General features: G+C 42.7%; 1 protein-coding gene across 2 annotated transcripts in view; it reads left to right on the top strand.

Moving 5' to 3' along the window:
• Positions 1–225: 225 nt before the first annotated feature.
• Positions 226–13,184, top strand: part of HIPK2 (homeodomain interacting protein kinase 2) — a 155,274-nt gene continuing 142,315 nt past the window's right edge. For both annotated transcript variants that reach the window (XM_032221921.1, XM_032221920.1), the window contains exon 1: positions 226–745. In XM_032221921.1, the coding sequence (XP_032077812.1) occupies positions 727–745 (19 nt within the window). In that variant the 5' untranslated portion in view covers positions 226–726. The remainder of the gene's footprint in view (positions 746–13,184) is intronic.

Below are 13,184 nucleotides of genomic sequence, written 5' to 3'. Positions count from 1 at the left end.
TCCTTCTCGGCAGCTGGGAGGCGTGGGCTGTTCGGGGTTCGCCGGCTTGTTTGGGGACTCTCTACCGCCTCCCCTCGCTTCTTCTGGGAAGCGGCGATCCATGCCATCGGCGGTCGATTAATGTGCAAAGTCCCTGGGCTTCTCTCTCTCTCTTTCCCTCCTCGCTCGCTGCTCATCTACTCTCTGCTCGCTCGCTCGCTGGCTCTCCCCCGTCCCTCTCTCTCTTTCTCTCCCTCTCTCTCTCTTCGAACGCAACTTTTGCAGAAATCTCTCCCTCTCTCCGCCCCCCCCCAACACACGCACAGACATGTTGAGCTGAGAAGGTCGGGGGATCGTTCCTGTCCCCCCCCCGGCCCCTAAATCTGGGGGACCTCCAGCCACCCCCCCTCCCCACTTGACCCGTTCACTGGGCGACGACCCCCACCCCTCCCTCCCACCCTCCGCCCCCCCCCTTCCCTGCCCATCTTCTATTTTTGCTTCTCCTCCTTCGGCGGCTGGTGCAGCAGTAACAGCTCCTGGATGGACCCCTCCGCGGCTTCCCCTCGCCCGCCGCCTTCCTCCGGCAACTGAAGCGAGATGCAGGAGGCTGGTGGCCGCTTCGGCTGTACGGAGAGACACAGGCGCAAGATGGCAGATTTCTATTGAGTTTAAAGGGGCGGTGGGGGAAGCCGAAGTCCTGCTTCGTTTTTTCTTCCGTTGCCATGAATAACAGGATCCCTTGCACCGATGGCTCCCATGTACGAAGGTAAGGAGGGCAGCTTTCGGATCTGGAAGGGCTTTCGAGATCGCTCCCGTATAGCCGGCTTTCCTTGGGGGCGGGTGGGGGGGAGGAGAAAGAGAGAGGGTTTGCGGGGAGGCAGCGAAAGGAGGTGAGGAAAGAGAGGGGAGAACCCCCCCCCCTACACACAACACACCTCCCGCCGGCTGCCTTTGGATTTCCCGGGAGCTGGTGGTGGGGGAAACCGGTTTCGAAACGGAGATCCAGGAGGCGCCGAGCCCTCTTTTGTATGTGCGCCCCGGGGAGCGAATGCAGATCCGGGAGAGCGCGCGGTGGCTTTTTCCCGTGAGTTCGTCACGATCGCCCTTTCCCCGCTTAGAAGGCGATTCCCATCCCACCCACCACCCCCTTACCCGGGGCTTGTGGGGGAAAGCGCGAGCGCCCGTGGGGGGTCTCCTTCTCCCCCGTCGGCGGCGGCGGCGGATTGCGGGAGTCTCCCGGCGGTGCCGACTTGGAACAATGAGATTGACAAGGCGGGGGCTGCGCCCGCCGGCCCGCCGGCCGCTCTCTAATGCAGGGCTCGCTCTCGCCCACAAATGGGAGCCCCTCTTCCTCCTCCTCTTCTTCCTCCCGAGCTGCCTGGGCTCGTGAAGGTTTAGCCCTGCTGGCTGAAGCCCCGAGGTCCCGTAGTTGCCCTAGGGGGAGAAAAAGATGCCGTGCAGGTAACACGCCGGCATCGGAGCTTCTCCGGAGCCGGGTGCGTGGCCAGATGTCAAGAGGGAGGATTTGTGGGGGAGAAGGAGAAGGAACCCACGAGCGATTTTTGTTTTCTTTTGAGCTCCGTCCACGTCCAGTTCTTCCTTTCAGTTTCGAGCTCAAGCAAACTGGGCTGGAGGTTGGGTGGGTGGGTGGGTAGGAATGATGAAGTGGTTTGCGGGGGGGGGAAAAAACAGATCGCGAAGTTGATTTTTCGCCTTTTTCGTTGGAATCTAAATGTGGGGGGAGGAGGTGTTTCTCCACACACCCCTGCCTCCTCGCCGCTTCTGTTGCTTCTGGTCCTTCTTCTTCTTCTTCGCCCTCCACGGAGACAGAACAATACCTGAATCCGGCTTCGTTTTAAATTAAACCACCTTGCGCTTTTCGGCCGTCGTCCCTCCCCCTCCCCGCGTCTCCCTTTTCTCTCTCCGTTCGGTTTTGATTGCCGAAAAAATGCGGGCGAGACGTCCCGTTTCATTTAGTGCTTCGGTTCAAGAATCGTCTCGCCTGGTTCTTTTTATCTCAGCCACAGAAAGGTTAAAATGCGAAACCCGGGTGAGTCTGCCTAAGAGAGAGGTTGGAGAGGTTGTTTTGTTTTGTGTGTGTGCCAGAAGAAGGAGTGCAATAAAACTTAAGAGAAACCCGACGTTAGTTGTACAGACAGAGAGAGATCCTTTCTTCGCTTCGTTAAGAACCGGTTTCCTCGGGCCTTGTAAAAGTTATGATCGGAAGGAGATCGTCCTAAAAATGCATGGATTGGTAAATCGCTTTCTCCCGTTCCTTTAAATCCTTTGTTGCTTGGGCAGAAATTGTAGACCTAAGAATAACAGAAGACTCAGGTAGGGACTTAGGGTTGCAGATTTCCTCCCCTGCCAGATGGTGAGTTGATCGGATCAAAAGGTAGCCATTAGGGAAAGAAAGAAAGAGAGAAAGAAAAAGCAAATATGTAATAAAAGTGAGAATTCAAAAAAAGGTGAAGGCCACTGAGGTTGGGATTGAAGGTGGAGAGAAATAAGGGACAAAAACCCTCTGTTGCTTTAAGAGACAATAAGCAGAGTGTACTAGGGTTGTTATTAAAACCATGAAAGAAGGACAGAAGGAAGGAAAGAGAAAGAAAGAAAGAGAAAGAAAGAAAAAGAAAGAAAAGACCATATCTGCAGCGATTAGATCAGCCTGGCATACTTAAAAAAATAAAAACGGGGAAAAAAGGTTTCTCTTTAAATTACTCCCTAAAGCGCCCTCTGCTGAATACATTGTATGGTTTCTAGTCTTGAAAAGTCATTTACAAATGAACCAGTGGATCTGTTAAGGCTACTTTAAATGGACTTTTTTTCCATCCTGGAGGTAGTATTTTCTTTTTCTTGTGATGAAGGACATTGTAAATCATTTTCACCCTGCCCTTTATTCTAACAACATAGGGTCTTTCTCATAATACATTTCTCAAAACAACCTTGGCAGATATGAAGGATCAGACAAGTGTTTTTCAAACTTGGCAACTTTTAAAATATGTGGACTTTTAACTGCCAGGATTCTGTAGCTCTGCAGGGAAATTCTGGGAGTTGATATCCATACATTGGGGGGGGGGGTGTAAATTTGATAAACACTGGTTTAGGTTTAGGCAGAATGAGTTTGCTGGCTGATGGTGACCTTTATGGATGACAGAGTGGGATTTGAACCTGTGGTTCCCTCCTGTGTTTAATGCTGATGCTGTCATTCGGCCTTCCCTTATATAGCCTTCCCTGGATATGTTGGAATACAACCCCTACGATTCTCAGGACACAAAACTGACTTTCACAGGCCTGAAGGTTTCCAACGTGAGGGTTTTCGTTTGTGTGCATCCTGTACCCAACTTTTTATAAGGCTGGGAAGGCTACAATTTGGTTGACATTGTGGCGAGAACAGAGTCAAGACGAAGGTAGAAGTTTTCCTACCCTCTGCTTCCAGTATCTGAATTCTGGTAAAAATCACTGATAGACCTGACAGTATTTATCCCCTGTGCCCAGAGTGTCTGTTACTGTGTTAAGAGGAAAAATTGTTTGAGTTTTTACTTGGCATACTTTCTCCATCCTCTGTATTCTTTCGCAGGGACCATCGTACCTTTAGCTACAGATTGGGGATAGGTGGCGGAGCATCCGAGAGAGGTGCAGCAGGATCCAGTGGATTCCCCTATCCATGTTTTTTTTTTCTGTAGCGTCTCTTGGATTGTTGTAGCGAAGGGTAAAGATCATCCTTTAGCATTTTAGGAAGCCTTAGCACTATTTTAGCTTCACTAGCCCTCCACATTTCAGAAGATGTTATCATTCACCTTTGCTGGCTTTGTGACTTTAATGAGACATTTTTGAAACCTTTTTTAAAAGTGAGTGGCACACAATTTATATATTATAAATATATACCCTGTTTCCCAGAAAATAAGCTCTCCCCAAAAATATTTTAACACAGCAGCAGGTATGAGGTGACCACGCTCAGCGCCTCCTGCATCTCAAAAATAATAAGACCTCCCCGAAAATAAGGCCAAGCGCTTATTTCAGGGACCACACGGTGACCCCTGAGGAAACACGGTATGTATTATTAGAATTTGTGGGCAAAATGTTGTACTCTGCTCAGTATCCAGTCTAGTATATTTTTTATGCCCAGAACAAAAGGTGTATTGATAATTCATATGGGCCATTATAAATATAACACCTCTGAAAGAATATTTCCTTGTAATTTACCGAGTAGGTGTACTGTTGGCCATCATTCAGGGTTGGATCTCATATGCTTATATATATATATATATATTGCTTCATTCATTTCCTTCCCCTCTGAAAATAAGTTCTGTCCTGTGAAAAGGTAATTCAGTGCTGCTGAAAACTCTCTGTTTAAGGTCACAGGAAGAACTGGAAAATGTGGCTCTCTCTGGCACTCCATTCATACATGCAATACATTACTTGATTTTTTTTGGGGGGGGGGTGTATTAGATTTTTTTTATTCCACTTTTTGCAGGCGCCAAGCAAATGATATACACATAGAATCCGGCCCAATTTTACAGTAATCTCGGATTGAGGAAGAAGACAAAGTCCATATAGGTAGTCCTTGATTTACAACAGTTCATTCAGTGACTGTCCAAAGACCACTGGAAAAAGTGACTTAGGACCATTTTTCAAACTTACAACCATTGCAGCTTCTCCATGGTCATGCGATCAAAATTCAAGTGTTTGACAACTGACTCATATTTAGGATGATTGCAGTGTCCTGGGGGTCCTGTGATTCCCCCCTTTTTGGTGACTAATTTAACAACTGCAGTGATTCACTTAAGAAAGGTCGTAAAATAGGTCAAGACTCGCTTAACAAATGTCTCACTCAACCACAAAGTTTGGGCACAATTGTGGTCATAAGTTGTATATGAGTGAATCATTAATTATTTCCCTGTTTTTAAGGGGTTTTAAACTGAGGATCCTCCAGACCAGCAGGGGGAGATCATTGATTCTCTAGATCAGTGATAGCTAACCTTTTTGGTGCTGAGTGCCCAAGGCGCACATGCATGAACCCCCAAAATGCAATGTGAGCACCCCCTGCACATGCACCCCATGCATGTGCCCCTCCCCCTTGCCCATTTTGGCTTCCTGGTTGGTGCAGGAGGATTTCCAGGCCCAAAACGGGGCATGGGAGGGCGCACACATGCACGTAAAACCCCAAAATACAATGCAAGCACCACTACCCCACACATGCACCCCCCACATGCACATACGCATCCTCTGTGCATTCCCTCTGCCTCTGCACATGCAGGGCAGAGACTCGAAGACCAGGTGGCTGGTGGGAGGCATGCTGGAGCTGGGCTGGGGCAACAGCTGGCGTGCCTGCAGAGAGAGCTCTGTGTGCCACCTGTGGCATGCGTGCCATTGGTTTGCCATCATAGTTCTAAATCATTTTAAGTAGAGAGACCAAGAATTGAGAGGACATCTCCTTGCAAAGCATGTCACTTTCCATTGAATTTTGATCCTTCTGCGTAGCCTTCACTGGGCCTATGTGTCTGAGTCCGGAACTATCAGATCTTTCTTATTGTTCTATTTCTCCATGACTTTCTTTTCCTCAATGGTTACCACCTTGGAAAGAGTCTGCCAACTGTGTTGAATGACACCAGAGCCGAGGTGGCGCAGTGGTTAAATGCAGCACTGCAGGCTACTTCAGCTGACTGCAGTTCTGCAGTTCAGCTGTTCAAATCTCACCGGCTCAGGGTTGACTCAGCCTTCCATCCTTCCAAGGTGGGTAAAATGAGGACCCGGATTGTTGTTGGGGCAATATGCTGACTCTGTAAACTGCTTAGAGAGAGGGCTGAAAGCCCTATGAAGCGGTATATAAGTCTAACTGCTATTGCTAACTGCTATTGCTATATGCCCATTCCAGAAAAAAAGCCTCTGGCATTCCTCTGGAAGTGTGGGTTTTAAACATAAAGTTAGGACTTGAAAATCTCTAGAGATTAAGCAGGCAATGCATCTGGCTGCTAAGAACTAAGTTGAAGTAAAAAGGTAAAAAGAGCTGCAGTGGATCAAATTAAATGTGTATTTAATTCAGTATCTGGTCACCAGCAGATGCCAATTGGAAGTCCTCAAGCAGAACATAGGTGCAGTGCCACCCCCATTTCCCATTTTTTACAAGTGGAATTCAGAAAATTTAAATCTGAAACTGGTTATATCTAGCCAGTAGGATTGATAGACATTGCTAGGATAATTCTCTATAGATCTGTTTAATTTTCTATTAAAAAGATGGCCATCAGTGCTTCTTGTAGATGCAAATGTATTTGACAAATTGACAAATGTGAAGAAGCACATCCCCTTGATTCTTTAAGTATCCCCTCTGGGGAATATGCATCTCATTTAAATAAAGACAAATTCCCAGGTTCATGTTTGTTCCTTAGATTTAAGAAAGCTGGGAATTGGAAAGCCAACAAATACTGCTCAGGGACCAATGGTGAATCTTGCTTGCCTTTGTAATGGATCTGCTTCGAAAAACACACACATTGAAGTGTAAGATTTTTCAATGTCTATAGAAAAAACCCTAGCAAATGAAATACATGAAAATCCCCTTAGGTATAATAGCAGATAATGCTGTCTGGAAGCTTTCAGCAGGATATGCTCTTCATCTGATGACCCAGTTTGCATCCTCAGGTACACATATATCCCCAGACAACAATAGAGGACTCTAGTTAAAGACATATTAGAGAATTCCCAGCAGCATTCTTCCTTTAATGTTCCTTCCCACCCAACAAAAGACCCAAGGGGTAGATTAAGTTGGCAGATAATGGTTGCTCCAAAGTCACCCATTAGTTTCCCTGGCTCTGGGTGGACTTGAATATTGGATCTGCACCAGATTGACTCTCTATTCTTACCTGTTTGCAATTGTGTTCCCTGGAAAACAAATGAACCATTTGTTCAGTTCAGGTTCAGCTGATGACTGTTAGAGAAAATTATATGTATCTTAGTAAGAATTTGGAGAAGAATTTGACTAACTGGTTAGTTGTTTTTTTTTTATAATGATTTGATAGGGAAGAAAAAGTGTAGAAATATAGAATGATGCTGAGTGGTTGAACAGGAGACAAAAGGGAAATTTAATTACTAGATAGGTCTATAATGCAAACGAATCTTCACTACAACAGTTTTTAAACTTCATATTTTCATACCACTTTTGGTTAATATACCTCAGTTTTCCTTGCAGCAAGAACTGAAGAAGTGTAGAAATCATCTGGAGACATGGGCAGAGCTAAGAGTCACCTGAAATCCTGCAAATAGGAAAATTTAAAGCAGGGTATTAAGTCAGCAGTTCTTCACCTTTTATTTTTGTAGTCTACTACGGGGTAGAGAGATGATTAGGCCGGCTGGATTTTGTCAATATAGACAAGAACTCTCAAAATCATGTATGGGCAAAAATTCATATATAGCATGTGGCAGCTGCTAAGGTACAGAGGGCAGCACATCCGAAACAGTGACAACCATATTAAGAGATACGTAGCAAAAGCTGTAACTTATTGGCAGGTGGGGTTTGCATGTTAAAGGTCTTGGTAAGGGGTGGTATATACTTAACTTCCCTACCGGTTTGCAAATGTGAGCATGCATGCACAGATCCTTCCGTGCATGCATTTTTGGTGGAAAAAGGGCCTAAATGGGATGCCATAGAGCCGGGTGCGGGTAGGCGGAGCCACCCACAATTTTCGCTGCCGGTTTGGGGGAATCTGGTCCCAACCAGTAGAATATCACCTCTGGTCTTGGTTCAGTCCCTGATACTACCATGTGAAGGTAGGCATGACTTTTGTCTCCCAGAGAGCTATTTCTCAATCAGGTAGAGTAAAAATGATGCCCTTTTGTTATTTTGGATCTCAACTCTTCTGGTAAGCAGCTATGACAATTGTGATCCAAAACATCTGCTGGGAACATGTGATCTACTTTGGATGTAGGCAAAAGTCCGTCTTAACATAAAGCAGAGTCTGTGCTCCTTCTGTGATTTGAGATTAAAAATGGATGAGAGGAAGCCCATTTCACTAACTGGAAACTATACTTTTGTTCCTCCCAAACCTGGAACCAACTCTACATTCAGCATTTCTAGATCAGCTAGGAACAAAACAATTTGAAAATGATTCAGATTATTAAAATAATGGTATTTTAAAGAATCGATCTTTTGTCATTACTATGAGACTAATGTGAAGTATATAAGATTTTGACCCATTTCACACTGAAAGAGGCTGGTAGGCTGGGTTTTTATTGTGCCCTAAAAAAATACACTTCATTCTCCATTTCTGTATTTTGTCAAACTATTTTTTAGTATCGGAGTAGAAAAAGATCCAAGGTGGATTTTTCTCATATTATGATGCTCGGATGGCAACAAATGCCTTGCTTCTTGCTTTTCTGTCACGAGTAAATGTTTTCCCATGCACACTTTCAGTTCTAGCTTCCCCAGGTATTAACTAGGGCTTGGCATCTGATGCTTTGAATCGATAATGATTCTCCTGAGCCTTGTGGAACAGAACTTCTGCAAAGCCAGTAAGACTGCTGCAGGATGCGGATGCTGATAATTGAACATCTTAATAATGCCATGATTAATAAAAAAAAAGTTCCCTGGCAAAAGCTCCCGTTTTCTCTGCCGTGTTCCATTGAGGTATAAAAAAATGGTTTGAGTCACTGCTTTTTTTTTAATGATCCCTTCCCACCAATCTTACTCTGCAGAAAGGCCTTCAGCTGCCAGAAATGGCTTCATTTATCATAAACAGTACGATGCACTTATAATAAATAGATAGCAGTGCAAATGGTTCAGGGACATGCTGAAGCTCAGCGCTTGAAGGCATGATCAGTGATCTAAGAAACATTCCTAGGATTTGGGGTTCCCATAGGCCTTTTGTATCTTGACAGGCTTGGAGAATAGACGGCACCTAAGAAACTGCCTTTTACCAGGTAAGAATCTTAATTTACGTAGCTTAGCTGATATAGTCTATTCCTGATTGACTACAGCTCTCTCAGGTCTCCGAAAGCAATCTTTCCCACCCTCTGAGCAATAAGAAACAACCAGGTAAAGCTGCCCCATGCATGTATTCACTTACGCACCATGGTAGGAGGTAGAAGGCCTGCTGTCTTTTATAAGCAAGGAAGACAGATAAGCAATCTGTTCATTAGAAAGAGCAGGATCTTGTGGGGCAGCCAGCAATGACAATTAATTTTAAATGGGTCAGATCTCTTCCCAAAGGTAAAGCAGTTGTTCATTATGGAGTTCAAGCCAGAAGGGAGGCGTTTACCGTAGGAATCTTAGATCATGTCTGCAAAAATCTGTATGATACTAGATGGAAGCAAATATTGGTTTCCCAAAAACCCTTTGCTGCTATTTAGTGGTCTTTGGAATGTTTGCAGCCCATACTTGGTAATTCTACAGTGTCCAAAGACAGATATCCAGCTTTGATCTGAGATCAAAAGCCAAAATGTAGACCAATGTACAAGCATTGCTCCAACATTGGCTGCTAGAAACTAAAGGGTCATTAAACCAAACCATGGAAACATATCCAGGTACCAGCTGTGAGCTGTTAAATAATCCCAGTTATAGATTGAATCCCTCTTCATGAATAGGACCTACTTCTATTAATCTTTTACTCAGAAGAGGGCCAGTTTCTCAGATGCCCTCTATGCCTTTGGGCCTGAACTATCTTCATGTCAAGATTTTAAAGCATGATGAAAATTTATTTGAAGCTATCTACTTAGAGGTCATTATGGAAATGTTTATGTCAATATCAATGTAGATTTCCAATCTTGTTTTCTGATGAAGATACTGTTATTCTTGCTTTCAGTTTCTGATGCGCAACCTTCTATGCTTGGTTGAGAGGTCTATAAGATGACAATCATTGCCTAAATGTGGTTTAGAATTCTGTTTTTTGGCCAGTTGTTGCTTTATATAAAACAAGTCAGGATAATGTCTGATTAGATGTTTATTTAGCTCAGTGTTATCCATACAAATATGGTTCACCCATTGCCATGACATTGTTTGTTAGGTTTGACTCAGCATGCCATTCCAACAGTTTGCTGCACATTGATTTATGGATCTATGGTGCAGTGAGCCCTACGTTGTGTATTAACCTAGACACTGGCTGAAATAATGTTAGAGCAAAGGCATGATGGCTATGGTGGTAATCTATGTATGAGCTTATTGAGGGTACAAAATATTGTGATTTGTAACTTTAAAAAGATCAATGATAAAGAGCATGAATTAAGAAATGAAGCAAAATAAAGATAGGTGCATTATGTACTGTAGGTATGGAACCAAAATAAAGGGGGAAAAAAGGAATAGGTGTGAATGAAGATAAGACTGATCTTGTGGAGAGGAGTTGATAAATACATGCCAGAGAACTGAAGGTGTAGATTTATGAATAAAAGAAATGAAGCGTAGGTTAGTGAATATTGCTGTTATTTGTCATGGTTGTTATAAAAGTTAAATTCATAAGTTTATGATAATTGCACTTTAGTTAAGTACAATGAATGAAGGAACCAATGATGGAGTTTAAGAAGAAATATGCAAGGCAAGGAATATGGTGCCTTGATCTTCTATATAGAAGGTGCAACATAAATAAATGAGAGCATTGAAAAAGGGATACTTAAAATAAACACTGATGTTCTAGTCTGGGAACTAATTGGGCCCTGTTGATTTGTCCATTAATCTTATTGGGTGGATAGTTCAGTCTCCTGAATACTTGATTTAATTCCATCATTTGAGCATCTCCATCAAGTCGGTCAAAACCAATGCTGTTGTTGCAAAGAGCTTGGTATAGATGATATATTTGAAGGCATATCCTGGATGGAAGCTTGAAGATATGTGTGGTGATAAGTAGATTTCCTGTATATTTATGCATCTATTGTGTACTTTAATTGTGACATAAAGGGGGTGGACTTTTTTCTGCAATAGATCTAGGCTGAGATTGTTGAAGGAGTGGAAGTTGCTAAAGTCATGACAGAATTTGATAAAGGATTCGTTTCCATGGATTCAAATAATGAAAATGTCATCACTGAACCTCAAGTAAAGAAAGAGTTTCAGGGAGTAAGAACTAAGATTGCTCAAAATCCACCATCAAGATATTGGCATATTGAAGAGATGTGTGTTACCCCATGGTTGTACTATTGATGTGGAGGTACATTTATTGCCAAAAATGAAATAGATGGTGACAAGGCATGCTGTTTGGCATCAGTGATGATGTTCTTGATGGCTTTAGATATGTTGGGAAATGCTCAGTCAAGCAGGGAGGAGGAATCAGACAAAGAGTAAGTCTTGAATTGTTGTCTAGCTGCAAAAGATTCCTTTCCCTCAAGCTCCATGGAACCTTATCTTACCCAAGGGAGTTTGGGGCAGATTCCTTTATTGTAGGTTGAATAGCAATAAAGTAGTCAACCTGAACTCTTCACGTGTTGATCTATTGCTTGGGCATGGCAAGAACCAAGTTTGTGGGGGATGTTGGTACAGAGTGCCTCAATGCTCATAGTGTTTTTAGGGAGATTTGCCTACAGAGTTGTTTCTTAGGAAATTTGTGGTCTCATTGAGCTGGGAATGCTATTAGCATGAGATCTGAGTGTGGAATCCACGAAACTTGATATTATGGTTGTGATTCTTCCAATGCTTGAGACAATGAGATAGCCCAGGAAAGCCTGGCTTGTGTATTTTAGAACATAATTAGAAGATATCAGGTTTCCATGTAGAAATGATCTTGTACATTCTTAAGAAAATATTTAATTATTTTCTATAGTTCTTTCTGGTTGTTGTGGGATCTGAGGACAGAAGTTGTTAGAATGTGGTGTTAGAGACTTGCTTCTCAGCTTCCTTGACTTAATCCTCTTTATTCATGATGACAATTATCCCTCCTTTGTTGGTTTGTTTGATTATGATGTTATTGTTAACTGTAGAGTTAAAGGTTGGTTCTGAATGTAATAAAAATACATAAATACCATAGAAGTAAATTATGTGTGAGAATTCATGGTGTATTTAGCAAATTGTTCAGCACCAAGCATTAAGTATGATGAGGTTATCTATTGGGTCTTTGGCTATTTAATGTGTTCATGAATAAACATATAAGGAATGTATGTGATGTCACTAAAATATGTTGATTGGGGATCCTTAAATGCATACTTTTCTTAGATGATTGCATGTTGTTGGCTAAAAAATGGAATGATTTGCAGTGAATGTTAAACATATTGTGTGATGCAACAGGAAATTAGTATATGGGAAGTATGTCGGATCTTGTAAAGGATCTATGTTTGTTGAAAGGAGCAAAATGACTTTGTACAACAACACACTTCTCTACATTTTTTTTTATACAAGTGAGAGTCGGAATCATAATGAAGAACCTAAAAGTGAGTTGAACACGAAGGGAATGAGGTACTTTTAAATATGTGATAAAATAAGGAGAGGCTTAAAAATGAATGGATGCTGAGTGAATGTGGACTGAATATAGAAACTGACTGGTATGAAAGGAGTATGCTAAGGTCCTTTGATCATATAGGAAAGTGAAAATCAAGTTGTAATTTAAATATGTGAAAAAAGAGTAAATCTATCAAGTGGCAGTCTAAGAAGGTTATCGTTTTATGAAGATGAGTTCTTGAATAAAAGAATGGATTGTGAAGTTTATAGCATGAGAGGCAATGTATGAAGTCATTTGTTGATATGGAGGATACAAGGTTGGTTTCCAAGCATGAAATAGTATGGAGACTATAGTGGCACTGAGTTTACCTATGTTTCTTTTTCTTAATTTCTAATTTCTTAATCTATTTGTTACTCTTTGTGCTCTGCAAAATGTTTCTTGTTCTGAAATGTAAGTAACCATGGGACTCTCTAGAACTGGTGTGTCAAACTCAAAGCCCACGGGTTCTATTTGTTGTCCATTTTGAAGATGGTTGTATTGCAATTGCCTATGGATATAGTTGGCTATAGTTTCAGTTGTTCAGAATACAAGTTCTTTATTGACGTATTTTGGGAAAAGAGAATATCATCAAATGTACTTTTGCACATGGAAACCACTGAGGATCACTCTAGGTCATTGACTGTACAGGTAGACTTCACCTAATGGTAGATGGTAACTCTGCTGCTAAGGGACACCGTCGTAAAGTACCATGTTGCATGGTTATACCAGCTTACAACAGCAGTTGTGGCTGTTGTTAAGCAAATCCAGCACAGTCATTAGGCATAATATCAGGTGATTGGAACCTCTGACTGACTTCCC

This window comes from Thamnophis elegans, chromosome 7, assembly GCF_009769535.1.
Source record: "Thamnophis elegans isolate rThaEle1 chromosome 7, rThaEle1.pri, whole genome shotgun sequence".
Taxonomy (NCBI): domain Eukaryota; kingdom Metazoa; phylum Chordata; class Lepidosauria; order Squamata; family Colubridae; genus Thamnophis; species Thamnophis elegans.
Note: the sequence above shows the minus strand (reverse complement) of the source record. Positions and strands in the feature narration are given on the sequence as shown.